This window comes from Lepus europaeus, chromosome 21 (assembly GCF_033115175.1).
Source record: "Lepus europaeus isolate LE1 chromosome 21, mLepTim1.pri, whole genome shotgun sequence".
NCBI classification, from domain to species: Eukaryota; Metazoa; Chordata; class Mammalia; order Lagomorpha; family Leporidae; genus Lepus; species Lepus europaeus.
Genome location: NC_084847.1, coordinates 56,318,741 through 56,335,641, shown reverse-complemented (window position 1 = coordinate 56,335,641; position 16,901 = coordinate 56,318,741). Strand labels below are relative to the sequence as shown.

General features: G+C 59.6%; 1 protein-coding gene across 1 annotated transcript; it reads right to left on the bottom strand.

The window, feature by feature from the left end:
• Positions 1–2,774: 2,774 nt before the first annotated feature.
• INTS15 (integrator complex subunit 15) lies at positions 2,775–16,698 on the bottom strand. Its single transcript, XM_062180326.1, has 6 exons — positions 16,465–16,698; positions 15,714–15,935; positions 14,058–14,223; positions 8,960–9,487; positions 6,511–6,550; positions 2,775–3,482 (listed from the first exon to the last, which is right to left on the bottom strand). Exons 1-6 carry the CDS (start codon positions 16,654–16,656, stop codon positions 3,281–3,283), a joined length of 1,350 nt encoding a protein of 449 aa, XP_062036310.1. The 5' UTR covers positions 16,657–16,698; the 3' UTR covers positions 2,775–3,280.
• Positions 16,699–16,901: the final 203 nt, after the last annotated feature.

Sequence of the window (16,901 nt, the reverse complement as noted above, 5' to 3'; positions counted from 1 at the left end):
GCAAGGGTTGGTGTTGTGCAGTGGGTTCATGGCTGGCTGACGAGACCCTGGATGGTCAGTCGTTTCTGGACTTTCCTTGTCAAAACAAAACTACCAACCGTGTGTGTGTGTGTGTGTGTCCATCATAAGGGAACTGAAAACACGTCCACACAAAAACTTGCACATGGGTGTTTACAGTGGCAGTATTCCTAAGGGCCAAAAAGGGCAAACAACCCCAATGTCCGTTACCTGCTAAATGGATAAACCACTTGGCCATTAAAAAAACAGAATCCTTTTTGTAAGATTTATATATTTGGGGCCGGCGCTATGGCATAGTAGGTTAAGTCTCTGCTTGTCGCACTGGCATCCCATGTGGGCACGGGATGGTTCCTGGCTCCTGGCTTTGGATCGTCCCAGCTCCAGCCATTGTGGCCATTTGGGGAGCACCACACACTGGTCCCAGGCGTCATGTATTGGGACAGGCTTTCCCGTGGATGAACCCTGACATTATGCTAAGGGAAGCAAGCCCAGTGCAAAGCCATATATTACTAGGAAATGTCAATCACCAAGGAGACAAAAAGGTTAGTGGTCGCCAGGAGGGGCAGTGAATGCTAATGGGTGTGGGGTTTCTTTTGAGGTTGACAAGAAATTCTAAGACAATGATGATGTTTGCACCCTGAGTATACAAAAAATTACTGTATTATAATTTAAATGAATTGGGTTTGTGGGGCTGGCATTGTGGCATAGTGGATAAAGCCACTGCCTGCAACGCCAGCATCCCACACGGATACTGGTCCACATCCCAGATGCTCCACTTCCCATCCAGCTCCCTGCTAATGCGCCTGGGAAATGGGCCCAAGTCCCTGGGCCCCTGCACCCACGTGGGAGACCTGGATGAAGCTCCTGGCTCCTGGCTTTGTCCAGGCCCATGCCCTGGCCATTGTGGCCATCAGGGGAGTGAACCAGTGGGTGGAAGTTCTGTGTCTGTGTAACTCCTTCAAATAAATAAATCTTTTTTAAAAAAGTGAATTGGGTATATGAGTGATCTCTCAGTAAGAATGAAACTTTAAAAAAAACTGCAGCAAACATCCTTGAACCGGGGCCACAGCGGGAGGCTCAGCGCCAGCCCCCCCCCCCCCCCCATCTTCTGACTGGTCGTTGGATTAACCTCCAGCCATTTAGGCATGCTGGGTAGATGTCACTGGCTTTGTATATCACATTTTCTCATATACCAACGTTCTTAAATTGCCTTATTTGAAAGGCAGAGAGAGACAGACTATCTGCTGATTCACTACCCAGATGCCCATGATGACTGGGGCTGGGGCAGGCTGAAGCCAGATCAGTCTGCGTCTCCCATGTAGGTGGCAGGAGCCAACATTGCTGACTCCCAAGGGTGCACGTTAGCACAGAGGCTGGAGTCAGGAGCCAGCGTCAGAGACTGAACCCAGGCACTGTGATGTGGGACGTGGGTGTATTAACCACTCAACACTGCCCCCGTCTATCCACTTCCAATGCACGTAAAATACTTAGCATGGTCATGACCAAACGGATCACGTCCATTGTTCGTGACGGAGAAGACTTGGTGAGCGGCAGCCATCGTTGGCTGCGACGCCCATGTTCAGTGGGCTGACATCGTCACTCACGCTGCCCAGAGAACTGCGAGAGCCATGTGGCTCCCGTGGCTTTACTTCCTGCGACGCTTTTTCTAAGCTAATGTGTTAATGCGTTCCTGGAGACGCTACACTGCAAGGTACCAGAGTTCAACACCCAGACCTGAGCCCAGGCTGGCCTCTGTGGGTTCCCTATGGTTCCTGATCTGACAGCAGCGGGCTTACACCTTAACAGGAAACATGTTCAATCAGGGATAACAAAATCAAACTCAAAGCAATGTTCCTTTATAGCTCGTGGCCCTTTAAGGCAGTATTTTTTAAGGTTCCCAGGGGCCGGTGCAGGTTAAGCTACCGCCTACAGTGCTGGAATCCCATCTGAGTGCCGATTTGAGTCCTGGCTGCTCCTCTTCCAATCCAGCTCCCTGGGAAAGCAGTGGAAGATGGCCCAAGTCCTTGGGTCCCTGCCACCCATGTGGGAGACCTGAAAGAAGCTCCTGGCTTCGGATCAGGCCCAGCTCTGGCCGTTGCAGCCATGTAGGGAGTGAACCAGTGGATGGAAGACCTCTCTGTCTTGCAAATAATCTTTAAAGCAAAGATTCCTAGCTGGCTTCCTCACAGTGGCTGAGGCTGTGGGGACCTGGGTGATGCTCCAGAAGCCCGGGAAGAGCCACGGGCTCACATCTGAGAAAGGGAACGGGGTCCCTGCCCAGCAAAGACAGCCTCACATGCCACTGCCCCAGCTCACGCTCCTGACCTAGGGCAGCCTGAAACTCCAGGCTCCACACGCTCACGCCATCTCTCTGAGGAGACTCTGGGAGGCCACCTGGTCTGGTCTGGCTCAGTCCACAACGGTGGGTACAGCACCAGGTGACCAGGTCGTCCCCATGGGACACTCTTCCCCCTAGAGGCGCCACCTGCTCCCATTTCTCGCTTCAGGCCAGGGAGCCGGTGTGAAGGCTGCTGCTCATTCCTTCCTCCCACTACGATGAGAGCTCACAGCAGGCACACGCCTCCCAGGCACACTCCTGAGGGCTGCGGACAGACGGGGCCACCCTGGGTGCTAGCAGGGCTTCTGTGGAGACGCGGCGAGGCGCTGCTGTCGCACCCCCTTTCCTGGTCGTCACGGGCTGCAGAGGAAACCCGAGCTCACACGCGGTGTGAAAATTCACACCATGGAGTCTATGAAACCGTTTAGAAAAATTTATTTGAACATATGAAAGGAGAATTTAGAGACCTCCAATAAAACAGAGCAGTTCCTTCCACAGGTGATGGGGAAATCCCGACGGGTGTCCCTGAGCGGCGCCGGGGCTCCAGCTCTGAGCTCGGGGGCCGCAGACGGCGCCGGTGTTCCTGGCAGGGACGTGTGGCATTCCCGAGGCGGCTGCTTGTGCCAGCACTCCTCGTGGCACAGGCTCAGAGTGTGTCTGAGCACAGGCCCACAGACTCGGCGTCAGTGCCAAGGGCTTTGCACTTCCTCCACCCGTCTCATCTGGATTCTTGCCCCGCCACCAGGTAGGAGGCACCTGGCAGCTCGGAAGCTGTGCGCCAAGGCAGTTCTGCTGGCGAGGAGGGCCCACCTGGCTGCCCCCTAAGGTCATCTTCTGTGGGCTTGGTCCTCCCCTTTCTCCGGAAGCTTCCTCCGACCCAGGCACAGAAGGCACGCTGCCGCCTGGCGGCTCTCGGGGTCCACCTCAGCGGATGGGCCTGAATGGAAATGTCACACCTGAGATGAAGGTGTGCCCGGGGTGCGTGGGAAGGCCAGGGTGGGCAGCGGGGTGGGCGGGCACGGCCCCATAGCCCAGCGGGGGCGTGTGGATGTGAGGGTAGAAGCCAGGGGGCAGCGCCGTGTGCGGTGACTGCTGCACTGGGCCCGAGATGACCAGCTGGAGCAGGCTGCAAACAAGGAGAAAGGTTAGCACCACCCCTGCCCAACAGTGCTCTGTACACCTGCCCCTCTGCAGACACGAGGCGGAGGGCCAGGGCCACCCCTGCCCTCACAGCCACCTGCACACATGTGCCCCAGGGACCCTCACACATCCTGGGGCCAGGGACTGTGCGGGTTCCCAGGACAGCGGGGGGAGGGGCTGGTGGCTGAGGAAGAGCTGAGGTCACCCGGGCTGTCAGAATGTGGCCCAGGACCTAGGCAGAGAACAGAGGATGGACCAGCGAGGGAAAGGGCCGGGCACCCCTGGAGATGATGGGCAGAGAGAGTGGGTTGGGCCCTGGCTGCAGGGGCCGCACACCTGGCCCACAGCAGGTCAGCTTTTGGTTCCGCCTCGGCTGACTCTGCTCACAGATGGAAGCAGAAGCCTCAGATGATGCTGACCTTTCTAATGACCCTGAAACCAGGAATCAGGTACAGGACCCCCGCCCCTACTGCTCTATGGGGTCCCCTCTTCTGAGCCCCACCCCGGGGCCGCAAACCCTCTGCTCACAGCCCTTCCGTGCTTGGGCCACGGCGTCCCCACCCCACCTGGCCCCGGGGTCTCTGTGACGCCCCTGACTCCCTTCCACTGACTCCCCTCTCGTGCCAGGCCCCGCTCAGGGCAGCACGAGAGCCCCCACCGCTCCAGTCCTCCTGCAGCCTGAATCCTTGTCACCTTCCAACGCTGCGACCTTCGAGCCCTCCTCAGAGTGCCCCCGACCCAGGACGATCAGCAGAGCCCCCCCACCCCACCTGCAGCTCTCCCCCGAGCCCACCACCCCCTCCCGCAGCCCCAGGTAGCCAGCTGGCCAGGGCCTGGGCTCTGGTCGGACCACGTCCAAGCAGACCTCTTCAGGACACGGACCCCCTGCCCGCCTTCCGGGCCCTCGGTGACTGCCGCAGGTGGAAGAGCTGTGCTCAGCCCAGTCCCGGCCTTGCTCCAGGACCTCGGCCCGGCTGCTCCCGAGCCAGGAGCGTGGATACGGGCTTCCCCTACCACCAAACCCCGGCTGCCAGAGCCCAGCCCGCCCTGATGCTCGCTTCTCACTCCCTGCCCCATAGCGGGGTGGCCCTCTGGGCTACTTCACCCCTCAGTGGACCCTGTGCTCCACCACAGACTGACCCCCACCCGCTCCCATACACAGGGGCCCAGGGCCCACAGGAGGGCCTCGTGCACAGCGAAGGGGGGCGTGGTGGAAGCTGAGGTGTTTCAGTGGCCCAAAGCTCTTCCGAGTCTCGTGATTTGTGCGACGCTGGGTAAGGAGGTCATCACAGCTTCACGAACCCGAGGTGCGCCACAGAGGTACGTGTTTGAACCTGTGCACCCTTCCAGAGAGAAAGCAACTCCAGACACTCCCGGGCCCGTCAGGAACACGAGGGGACTCAGGGGAACTAGAAACCCAGGGGACAACACCAAGGGCTCTGGTCCTGCTCGCCCCATACCCCAGCACGGGGCCTGACCCTGGGAGCTGTCCAGAGGCAGCCGTAGCTTCCTGGAAGGGACAGCCACAGCCTCCGAGCCCAGCAGGGCCCTGGGACACATCCCAGAAGGGACGACGACTGATTCAGATTCATCCCTTGCTACTGCACACAAAACACGCAGCCGAGGCCGTGGCCCAGACGGGGAACGTCGCGAAGGGATCCCGGCGAAGGGGGCGGGATGAGAGCAGCTCAGACTGCGAAGGTCTGCAGGTGCCAGGGAAAGACGGCGAGGGCCTGGCGAGGGCCCCAGACCTGCCCGTCCTGTGGACCCAGCATCCCGAGCCGCGGCTGCGCCCGCGTGGCCGCACCCACCCATTCACCCGGACACCACGACCAGGCTGCCCTTCTCTGCAGTCTCACAGGTCTCCCGCCAGGACACGGGGATGCAAGGTCACCGCTCCGCTTGTAAGCCAGCACCCAGCCACGCCTGGCCTCCAGTCCTGCCTGCCACTGCGCCGCCCAGCAGCGTCCACACGGCAGCCGAGCTGGCTCCGACCCTGCCCTGTCCACACTGCCAGCCCTGGCCCTGCGACCTCATGGCATGCTCCGTTAAGGAACAGCGTGAAGAGGTGAAGAGCGCAGGAATCCGATCGGTGTAACTCGGCTGCTTTCGTGTGCATCAGCCCGGGGTCCAGTGACTGCAGAGGCCCCAGCCCACCCCAAGGCCTCCCTGGCTACTGATCAGACTGCGTTTGTCTGGAACTCGTCTTGTGCACGAACCACCTCTTGGCTGCCTTTCTAAGGACAGAGTTGTAGAAATCAAACTCTGGGATTATCAGAACAGCACTGGCGACAGAAGCCAGCACTTATTAGACACTAAATGTATACCAAATCCTCTTCCACGTGCTTCCTGCGGTTTCACCCTCACGAAAACACTCCCGTGGGAAGTGGGGCGAGGCAGGGGGGATGGGAAGTGGGTACTGTGATCTTCTTGATTTTTAGGGTGAGAGAATGGAGACAGCGGGAGGTAGGGAACTTGCCGAGGTCACAGACAGGAAGCAGCAAGGCCAGGACGATGGACTGGGTTACAGGGGTCCCGTGAGGCGGGGACTGGGCCGAGAAGTGCACAGACCACCCATGAGGCCGGCAACACTGGTGGCCCCGGTTTACACAGCGGGGTGGGGGGAGACGTGAACACCCACGTGCCTCAGCCGATCAGAGGCACTCAGAACCTGGGTGGTCCCCCCTACAGATGTGCAGCGCCTCCCTGAAGAGCAGGGACCCAGGATGTCACGGACAGCCCTCAGCGCACCAGCCGTGCAGCAGGCCTGGCGACACCGGGAGCGTGCCGCTCTGACCCTGGACTCAGCAGCGGGACCAGGCCTGCACGGAGCCTCCCTCCCGAGGGTCCACTTCCTGCTTTCCTCTCCCTCGGCCAAGCAGCCTCAGACTGCAGCTCCAGACCCTGCAGACCAGCCTCCCCAGGGAACCCAGGACACAGGGCCCCTCACCCGCCTGCAGCTCCCCACAGGCCCAGCAAAGCCAGCCGCGACAGAGGTTGTGACGGGCACTTACTTGTTGTGGGGCAGCCTGGAGCAGAGGGTCCTCAGGTCATCTGCAATCAAGGAGAAGTGCAGTTACGGGAGAGCCTGGACGCGGCCAAGCTTTCCTAGGTGCTCGAGACAGCAGCAGCCTATCCGGTTCTCCTAGCACCCTTTAGAGAGCAGCTTCTCCTGGGCTGGCGCCGTGCCACACTGGATTAAGCCACCACCTGTGCCACCAGCATCCCACCCAGGAGTCAGTTCCAGACCAGGCTGCTCCACTTCCGATCCAGCTCCCTGCTAACATGCCTGGGAAAGAAGCAGAGGATGCTCCAAGTGCTTGGGCCCCTGCAACTCCATGGGAGACCCAGCAGCAGCTCCTGGTTCCTGGCTTAGGAATGGCACAGCCCCAGGCTGTTGAGGCCATCTGGGGAGTGAACCAGCAGGTGGGTCACTCTCTACCTAACCTATTCTCTAACTCTGCCTTTCAGATACAAATGAGTAAATAAAAAGAAAGTAGATTCCCCTTTTCTTCAAGTTTTGCTTTAACAAATCAGACCCAAAAAATAAGTCATTCAGGAAAGGGGGCAGCCCAGCTGGCAGTCTGTCGAGTGGCTGGGAAAGTGCCCAAAGGTAGGGGTCTCACTGAGGCCTCCCAGAGCAGCCACTGCACGTGACCGCCGCCTGGGGCCACTCGCAACCCGTGAGGACAGCAACAGTTAAAACAAGCATGAGGAGCCGGCACTGTGGTATAGCAGATAAAGCCTCTACCTACAGTGCAATACCCCACATGGGCTGCTCCACTTCCGATCCAGCTCCCTGCTAACACGCCTGGGAGAGCAGCAGAGGATGGCCCAAGTGCCTGGGCCCCTACTCCTGGCTCCCGGCTTCAGCCTGGCCCAGCCCTGGCCGCTGTGGCCATTTGGGGAGTGAACCAGCGGATGTAAGATCACTTTCTCTGTGTAACTCTTTCAAATAAAGAAATCAATCTTAACATAAAGGAAAGAAGGCAAACATGAGCGTGTCATCAGCACCCACTTTCTCTGGGGAACGGTTCAAGTGTTAAATACAAGAGAACTAAGGAATCCTCAGGGCACGTTGCGTGGGTGTATACATCCATCAAAACATACAGGTCAGGGGTGGGTGCTGTGGTGCAGTGGGTAAAGCCACCGCTCGGGACGCCCACATCCCATGTTGGAGTGCCGGATGTTCAAGTCCAGCTGCTCTGCTCCCGACCCAGCATCCTGCTAACGCACCTGGGGAGGCACTGGATGATGGTCCAGACACTTCCCTGCCACCCACATGGGGAACTGGATGGAGTCACAGACTCCTGGCGTCAGCCTGGCCCAGCACTGCCTGCTGCAGCCATTTGGGGAGTGAAGCAGCAAATGGAAGACCTCTGTCATTGCCTTTCAAACAGATAAGTAGATCAATAATCGAGGTGGGAGGCAGAAAACCACCTTACAGGGCAGGTGTCTGGTTCCGTGGTTAGGGTAACACTTGGGATGCCCACACCCCACCTCAGAGCCCCTGGGTTCAAGTCCTGGCTCCCGTCCTGATTCCGGCTTCCTGCCGATGCGTACCCTGGCAGGCAGCAAGCTTGGGTCCCTGCTGCCCGTGGGGGAGGAGACCAGGACTGACCTTCCAGCCTGGCCCAGTCTGGGCTGCTGCAGGCATCTGAGGAGTGAACCGGCAGATGGACCATCTCTGTTTCTGTCTCTCTGCCTTTCAGAGAGATTAAAATAAAATACAAACTAAAAGGAAAAAAGAAAGGAAAGGAAAGGAAAGGCAGGCGTTCAGCACCGTGTTGAAGACAACCGGTCTCATATCGGTGTCTGGGTTCAGTCCTCGGCTCCGGTCCTGACCCCGGCTTCCTGCTGGCACACACAGGACCCCGGGGTTGAGCTACCATCTCCCGGCTTTGGCCTGCTCAATGCCTTTTGCTGAAGGCTGGGGAGTGAGCCAGCAGAAAGGAACTCTGTCTCTCAAATAAACACATAAAAATTAAATACCTTTTCAAGTATTAAACCTTGCACTGAGACCCATAAATCGCACCTCCATAGGAAGGACTGCAGGAGCGGCTGGCGTTGTGGCGTGGGAGGTTACACTGCCACCTGCAGGGCCAGCATCCCGTACGGCTGCTCCATTTCCTACCCAGCTCCCTGCTAATGGGCCCAGGGAAGCAGCAGCAGATGGCCCATGGGCTTGAGCCCCTGCACCCTAGTGGGAGACCTGGCTTCGGCCTGGCCTGGCCCCGGCCACCGTGGCCATCTGGGGACTGAACCAGCAGAAGGAAAATCTCTCTCTGAAACCCTGCCTTTCAAATAAAAGTAAATCTTAAAAAGGAAAGAAAACAAAGGACAGGCCTGGTCACTCTGGAGAACAAGAGGCCGTCTATCGGACTCTGACAGGAGAGCACAGAGGGGCGGGGGGACAGGCACTCTGGGAGGTGTCCCGTGGCTTCCGCTCGGGCAGTCACTCACCTCGCGTGCACAGCAGCGCTCCGGAGGCCATGGCCACCTGCAGAGCCTGCGCCAGCCGGTCCAGCGCGAGCTCGATCTCCTGGGAGGCGTTGAGGGGGTTCAGTTCGTCGGCCAGTCTGCTGACCTCCTCCACGAGCGGGACCATGTGGTCGAAGAGGATGAGCCCCAGGCGCCCGTACAGGTTCTTCTCCGTCAGGTGCAGCTGCAGCGTCAGGAGCACCTGCAGGACACTCAGGTGCAGCTTCGAGTACAAGAGGTGGCAGTCTCTGTCCATGCCTGCGCCCGAGTCCTTGGCAGCCTTGCTGCTGACGTGGCCGTTGGGCAGGGAGGGCTTCCGCTTCCTTTTGTAAGCCAGCGGGGCCTTCACGCACCAGCGGATCAACCCGATGAGCGGGGTCAGCTCTAAAAATCCTATGGGCAGATTGGCTGCGATCGGGGTATTTAAAAAGGTGATGAGAATCAACCTCGGGTCCTCAAAAATCCAGCTGACAATCATTTCAAGCAAGTCCATGGGTGGGACGAGGTCATCTGCAAAAAAGGGGGTAAGTGAGAAGTGCCCGCTCCTGGAACAGGAGTGGTGCTCCCAGCACCCCCACTCAGGGGACTCCCGTCCTCGTCCCCGTCACATCCCCCGGGCCCAGGACCGTCAGGGAGCAACAGGGGCTCAGCAAGTATTCTTTAAGTCAGCAGTTCCCGAGGTTTCCACTGAACTTCAAACAAAATGCCTTCCCTGTTGTCAGCTTAAGCTAAGCTCTGCTGTTTGTGTTCAAAACCACTTCGCTCCTTTCCTGGTGAGCAGGCCTCCTGCCTGGACGGTGAGAGCTCAGGGGCCTTCAGGGGCAGCGAGGCCCTGCCAGGCGCCTGTTGGCCCCAGTCCCACGGCGGAGACTCTCATGTTGGCAACAGCCAGACCCCTGCCGACCCAGGGAACAACAACAGAACACAGTAACAAATGCTGACGTTTGCTCTGGGTTTACCGCCTGGGCACTGGTCTCACTCCTTCACACTGACTCAATCCCCAAACAACCCCACCGCTGACTCCTAAACAAGGAAACTGAGGCAGCCTGGCACTAAGTAACCTCCCCCGGACTCATCAAAGGCATGTGGTAGGCCTGGAAACCTCCAGGCCACACTGCTCACGCTGGCGGCAGCAGGCAGGGCCGAGGCTGGCTGTGAGCACGAGTGTGGGGCCCCAGCCTCGTCTCTCGGGCTGTGCACCACTTCCCGCCCGCAGCTCACGGGAAAGCTAAGGCTGAGGGAACCTCTTCCAGGGAGACAGGTGCCTGAAAACCAGGCCCAGGAAACTTCCTGTCAGATCTTTCTCCCTGAGGTTACTCTTGCTGCATGTTTCAGCACTGAGCCTGCTCCTGCCTGGGGCCGGGAGCCGACGGCTCGGCAGGTAGCAGCCGTGGTCCGTGACCTCACCTGGCAATCCCAGCCCCTTGATTCCCCTGAGCTGCTTTTGTTTGGGCAACGCGAGGCTCACAACCCTCCCTCTGGTGTAACCAGGTCCACGCCGAGGTGTGTCCGAGAGCCGGAGGCAGTGTGTGCCCACGTGGCCAGGCGTGTGTGTGTGTGGGGGGACAGATCTCCAATTTCCAGCACGGCCCTCAGAGATCCGTGCTCTCAGCTCTGTTCAGGCAGGAGGTGGCTCCGTGTGGTTGGGCGAGCCTCTTCCTCCCTGAGATTTCGAAGGCACAGACTCCCCAGGAACGCTCTCCTGGTAGAAGCGCCAAGAACGGCATCTGACGGAGGCCTGGGGGCCACCCGTGTGTGTGTGTGGCAGCTTGAGGGGTCCCCGTCACAGGAGGCGCGTCGGCCTCAGACAAAAGCCCTCAGAACCTCTCGCCACGCTGGCGGCGTCCCCGAGTAGGAACCCTGCTCCACAGGCTAATCCACCTGGTCTCCGTGTTAAGGCCAATTCCTGGTGACACGGAGGGCTACTATGTGGCCAAGAACTGGGTTCATTTAAATGTTTCCTACTGGGGCTGATAGCAAGTTAAGCCTCTGCCTGCAGCGCTGGCATCCCAGCTGTAGGTTCGAGTCCTGGCTGCTTCACTTCCGATCCAGCTCCCTGCTAATGGCCTGGGAAAGCAGTGGAAGATGGCCAAGTGTTTGGGCCCCTGCACCCACGTGGGAGACCGGATGAAGCTCCTAGTTCCTGCCTTTAGATTGGTCCAGCTCTGGCCAATGAGGCCACATAGGGTGTGAACCAAGACATGGAAGATCTCTCTCTGTCTCTCCCTCTATCTGTTACTCTGCCTCTCAAACAAAAAATCTTTCCTACTGGAAAACGAAAGGCCTGAGTGCCGCTCTCCGCCAGGAACAGCTCTTAGGCAACCTCTGCAGGACGGGCCGGCCCCAGCATCTGCTTCTGCTCCAGGCACACTCCTGGGAACCAGCCCAGCCACATCGGGTGCACCTGCTTTCTAACCTTCTCTAGAGAGCTAAAAAGGCTACAGAAAGGAGGTTACAACACAACGAGGGGGCTGCTGGGAGGCCACCACTGGGGCTGAACGAAGCAGAAAAGGTTGTGGACGGCTCCCAAATCTGCTTCTGCCCAGCGCGAGAGATTCAGTGTCAGGTCCCCAGCAGTGAGGGCCGAGGGCAAGGCAGGAGGGACCTGAGGCACAGTGGGAGAGCAGGGTCAGAGCGCTGCCCACCAGGCCTGTGACGTCCCCACGGGGCAAATGCCCACCGCCTGGCTGTGGGATCCCATGAGGACACACACTAGAAAGCCACGCTCCTGAGAGCCCAGCCCTGGCGGAGGAAGGCGGGCAGCAGAGTACAGGGGTGAGGGTCCCGGTCCCTTCCCCTAATCTGGCCACAGCCAGTCAGCTTTCACTGGTCTGTGTCACCGGAGTCTGCCCAGAGGGACCAGCCGCTCAACAGGGAGGCAGGCCAAGTGCTGCCTCTACCCGATGCCGTCCCACAGAGCTCTGTGAGCATCCTGCTGCACACGACTCACACACGCCTCCTAGCGCGAGGCACCCAGGACGTGGCGGCACCTCTGTGGTCCTGTCACCAAAGGGGCTGACCTCGGACCTTGGCAGGGGAGATAATGGCACAAATCCCAACAGAGGGGCACCTGCAGAACGCCAGGCCGGAGAGCCTCAGGAGTCTGTGTCGTGTGAGATTTCTTTCCAGCACAGGGGAGCTGGTCTGGTCTTAAAGACACCAGAGCCGGGGGCTGGTGTTGTGGCGGGCGCTGCTTTCGACGTGGCATCCCACGTCGGAGCGGCGGCTCTATCCCCACAGCTGCCCTTCCAGTCCAGTTCCCCGCTAACGCTCCTGGGAAGGCAGAGGAAAATGGCCCCAGTGCTCGGGATCCTGCCTGCTTAGGGGAGGCTCAGACGTCTCTGCTCAGGGCTTCGGCTTAGCCCCACCCTGGCTGTTGCAGCCCTGTGGGGAGTGAACCAACAGATGCAAGATCTCACCACTCACCCTTCAAAGAAATAAATCTAAAGAAACAGAATAAACAACAGAGAGAGAGAGACAAGGACAATTCCACTGGACCCTGAAACCTGATTCTCCACAGTACAAACAAGACTATAAAAGACTTTCTCGAACAATCAGGGAAACATGAATACAGGTCCATGTGAGACAACGGTATTCAGAATTTCACTGTTAGGCGAGAACGCGCTGCCCTCGGCAGATACACGCTTACCAATTTGTATATGACAACCACACATTCTCAACAGCTCGGCAAAACAGTGTGTGTGCCTGACTGTGTATGTAGGAAGACAAAGATCACTGGGCACAACACTAATAATCCAGGGGAGAATCTGCAGATGCTGTGGTGTTCCCACGCCTTTTCTCAAGTTTTCAGAATAAAAATCGTGGAATAACAAAGCCAGCCGCGTGCTTCAGGGAGAGGTACAATCCTGACAGACCCCAGACCTGGCGCCCTGGGCTGCCTGCCATCCCCACCGTCCGCCTCCGGCAGCTGGGGATGACCAAGGAGAGCATGCGTCCAGGCAGAACACACTTTAGTTTTCTTTCTTTTCTTTTATTTTTTTGACAGGCAGAGTGGACAGTGAGAGAGAGAGACAGATAGAAAGGTCTTCCTTTGCCATTGGTTCACCCTCCAATGGCCGCTGCGGCCGGTGTACCGCACTGATCCGAAGGCAGGAGCCAGGTACTTCTCCTGGTCTCCCATGGGGTGCAGGGCCCAAGCACTTGGGCCATCCTCCACTGCCTTCCCGGGCCATAGCAGAGAGCTGGCCTGGAAGAGGGGCAACCGGGACAGAATCCGGCGCCCCAACCGGGACTAGAACCCGGTGTGCCGGCGCCACAGGTGGAGGATTAGCCTAGTGAGCCGCGGCGCCGGCCCACACCTTAGTTTGCAGCTAAGATTAAACATTTTGGAAGACAAAAGGCCAATCGCTCACTTGACATCTCACCCGAGTACTCAGCAGGAAACATGGTTCAAGCAGGGGCGGGCGTCTGGCCCAGCCGTTATGACAGAGATTAGGACAGCCACGGCGCACATCACCGCGCCTACGTCTGCCACCCGGCCCTAGCCCCCGACGCCAGCCTGCTGCTAATGCAGGTGCTGAGAGGCACGGGGGTCCCTGCCACACATGTGGGAGACCTGGGTTGAGTTTCTGGTCCCCATTTTTAGCCCTAGACCAGCCTCAGCCACTGTGGGCGTTTGCGAATGAACCAGCAGATGGGAGATCTGTCTCTCCGCCTTCCACTCTCCCCCGAAAAATAATGAAACTGGCAATTAACTGAAGCTTGTTTAAGCACAAGAACATATTAGCTAGTCTGCCTAGGGGCACACCAGGTTAAGTCGCTGCCCAAGAGACCAACATCCCACACAGGCACAGGTTCGAGTCCCGGCTCCTCCACTTCCCATCCAGCTCCAGCTAAAGCACCTTGGAAACCAGTGGAAAACGGCCCAAATGCTTGGACGCCTACCACCCGCGTGGGAGACCTGGATGGAGCTCGGCCTGGCCCAGTCCTAGCCATTGTGGCCATTTGGGGAGTGAACCGTTGGTTGGAAGATCTCTTTCTCTCTGTCTCTCTCACTGTAATTCCGCCTATCAAAAAAATAAGTGACTTCTTTAAGAAACAAACAGAACCGTTTACCTACCTGAGGACAGGTCGTAGAGAGCGGTGACGGACGTGATGAACTGGCAGCAGAAGCGAGGGCTGGCACTGAACACCTGCTTCAGCGTCTGCACGGAGCCCGGCACCAGGCAGCAGTAGTCGTCCACCAGGGCCTTGGCCAGCCTCACACAGTAGACCACCGGCGTTCGCTGGGAAGAAGCCACAGTGCACGTAACTGCAGGTGTCCCGAGCCCGCAGAGCAACGTACACGGTGAGCGCCACCAGACTTGGCCGAGCCAGCACTTCCAAGGGCGGAACGGACGCTGACCGAGCACTCCCAAGCAGGAGCCGGCCACCTACAGCCCACAGAACAAATCCGTCCCCCCACCCTCCTTTGTGAACAGTTTCACGGAGACACGGCCATGCACACGTTCTTGCCCCTGCCTGAGGCTGCTCTTGTGCTACAGGGGCAGGGCTCAGTAGCCTGAGACACTCACTATCTCCCCTTTACATAAGACATCTGCTGGGGCTGGCACCGTGACACGATGGGTAAAGCCGCTGCCTGCAGTGCCGGCATCCCACATGAGCCCCAGATGGAGTCTCGGCGGCTCCACTTCCGATCCAGCTCCCTGCTAATCCACTTGCGAAAACAGCAGAAGATGGCAAAGAAGGCCTGGGCCTCTGCCACCCACATGGGAGACCCAGATGGAGGTACAGGCTCCTGGCTGTGGCCTGGTCCAGCTCTGGCTGTTGCAGCCAAGTGAGGAATGAACCAGCAGACCGAAGATCTCTATCTCCACTTTACTTCTCCCTCTCTCCTTCCTCTCTGTAACTGCCTCTCAAAAAAATAAACACAGCTTTAAAAAAAAGGGGGGCCCAGTATTTTAGCACAGCACGTAAAGCCACCATCCGAGATGCCGGCATCCCATATGGGTGCTGGTTCATGGTGTGGCTGCTCCTCTTCCAAACTAGCTCCCTGCTAATGTCCCTGGGAAATCAGCAGAAGGTGACGAAGCGCTTGGGTCCCTGAGCCCACATGGGAGACCTAGAGGAAGCCCCTGGTTCCTGGGTTCGGCCTTGCACAGCCCCAGCAGTTACAGCCATTTGAGGAGTGGACCAGTGGAAGAAAGACCTCCTCCCCGCTCTGTCTCTTCCTCTCTCTGTATAACTCTTTCAAAATAAACACAAAGATCATAAAAAAAAAAAAAGACACCAATGGGACAGCTGCACCCCCTATAGGTGTCGGGGTCTGAGTCCTAGCTCCACCCCCATTCCTGCTTCCTGCCAGTGGGCACCTGGGAGGCAGCAGCGATGGCTCAAGTGGCTGGGTCTCTGCCACCCACGGGGGAGGCCTGGACTGAGCTCCCAGCTCCTGGGGTCAGCCTGGCCCAACCCCAGCCACTGCGGGCATTCGGTGGGTGAATCAGCAGACGGCAGAGCTCTCTGTCTCTCAAACAGATACAACAAAATTTAAAACATAGGAACCAGTCCTCAGGAAAAGACTGTGAATCCTTGGGAATGAAGAACCTTATGAAACTATGAACATTCTGTCAGCTTGGCTGATGTCAGATTAGTAAAAAATTTTAGTTAATGATCAGTAGAGGTGGATTAACAATTTTTCAGACTTTGGGCAGCACGCCAAAGCCCCTCCGGGCGACCCTCGGAGCCAGCCCCACCCCGGCCCGGGCAGCGCCGGTACCTGGAGCCAGGAGGCTGCGCACTCCAGCACCGGGACCCGGCACACGGCCACGGCCATGGAGACCAGTTTGCCCAGCAGGCTCATGCGGCTGTCGTCGGCCTTGTTCCCCTGAGGGCTGAAGAGGGAGGTGAAGACGATCTGGCGCACGGAGTCCTTGGTCTGCTCCTGGAAGTAGCTGCACATGACTTCGAGGAGCTGCAGCTCCTGCAGCGAATTCAGCCTCTGGGGGACACAGCCGGGAGCCGCTCTGAGACCCGGCCCGCCTCCCCGGGGCTGGGGACGCTGGGACCCCTGGGGACCCGGGGACCCCCGGGCCACCAGGTCCCCCAGACCCCCCGACCCCCGGACCCCAGGACCCCGGCCCCCCGGGTCCCCCGGACCTCCGGACCCCGGGCCCTCCGGACCTCTGGACCCCAGGCCCCCGGGCCCCCCGGACCCCCCGGACTCCTGGACCTCTGGACCCCGGGCCCCCCGGATCCCCCGGCCCCTGGACCTCCGGACCCCGGAGCCCCCGGACCCCCGGACCCCAGGACCCCGGCCCCCCGGGTCCCCCGGACCTCCGGACCCCCCGGACTCCCGGACCTCTGGACCCCGGGCCCCCCGGAGCCCCCGGACCCCCCCGGACTCCCGGACCCCGGGCCCCCCGGATCCCCCGGACCCTGGACCCCCGGGCCCCCCGGATCCCTGGAACCCCCGGCCCCCGAACCCCAGGACCCCGGATCCCTGGAACCCCCGGGTCCCGGGGCCGCACCTTGGGCTGCGCGCCGCGCTCCTTGGGCACCTGGAACACGAACTCCTCCAGCAGCTCCACGGGGCCCTTGTCCACCATGGGCAGCGGCGCGCTCTGCAGCTGGCTGCTGAAGTAGATGTCCAGGTGGTACAGCACCTCCTTGGCGGCGCTCAGCGCGTCGCGGCGCAGCAGCGAGTGGCGGATGTCGCTCATGGCGCGGCCGCACTTCCGCCCGCGGACGCCTGTGGAGACAAAGAGGCGCGCCCCAGCCTGCGCCGCGGCGCCGCCCGCCCGCCGCTGCCCGCTCCCGGGCCGCTCAGGGGGCCATCGCGGCCGCCGCCGGCCAGCAGGCGCTCGGGGGTCCGGGTGCGGCGCCGCCCAGGGCCGCGGGAGCCGACGCCGCGCAGCCGAACGGCGACGGAATGCCGGGGCGGCGACGGCGGCCCGCACGGCCCAAG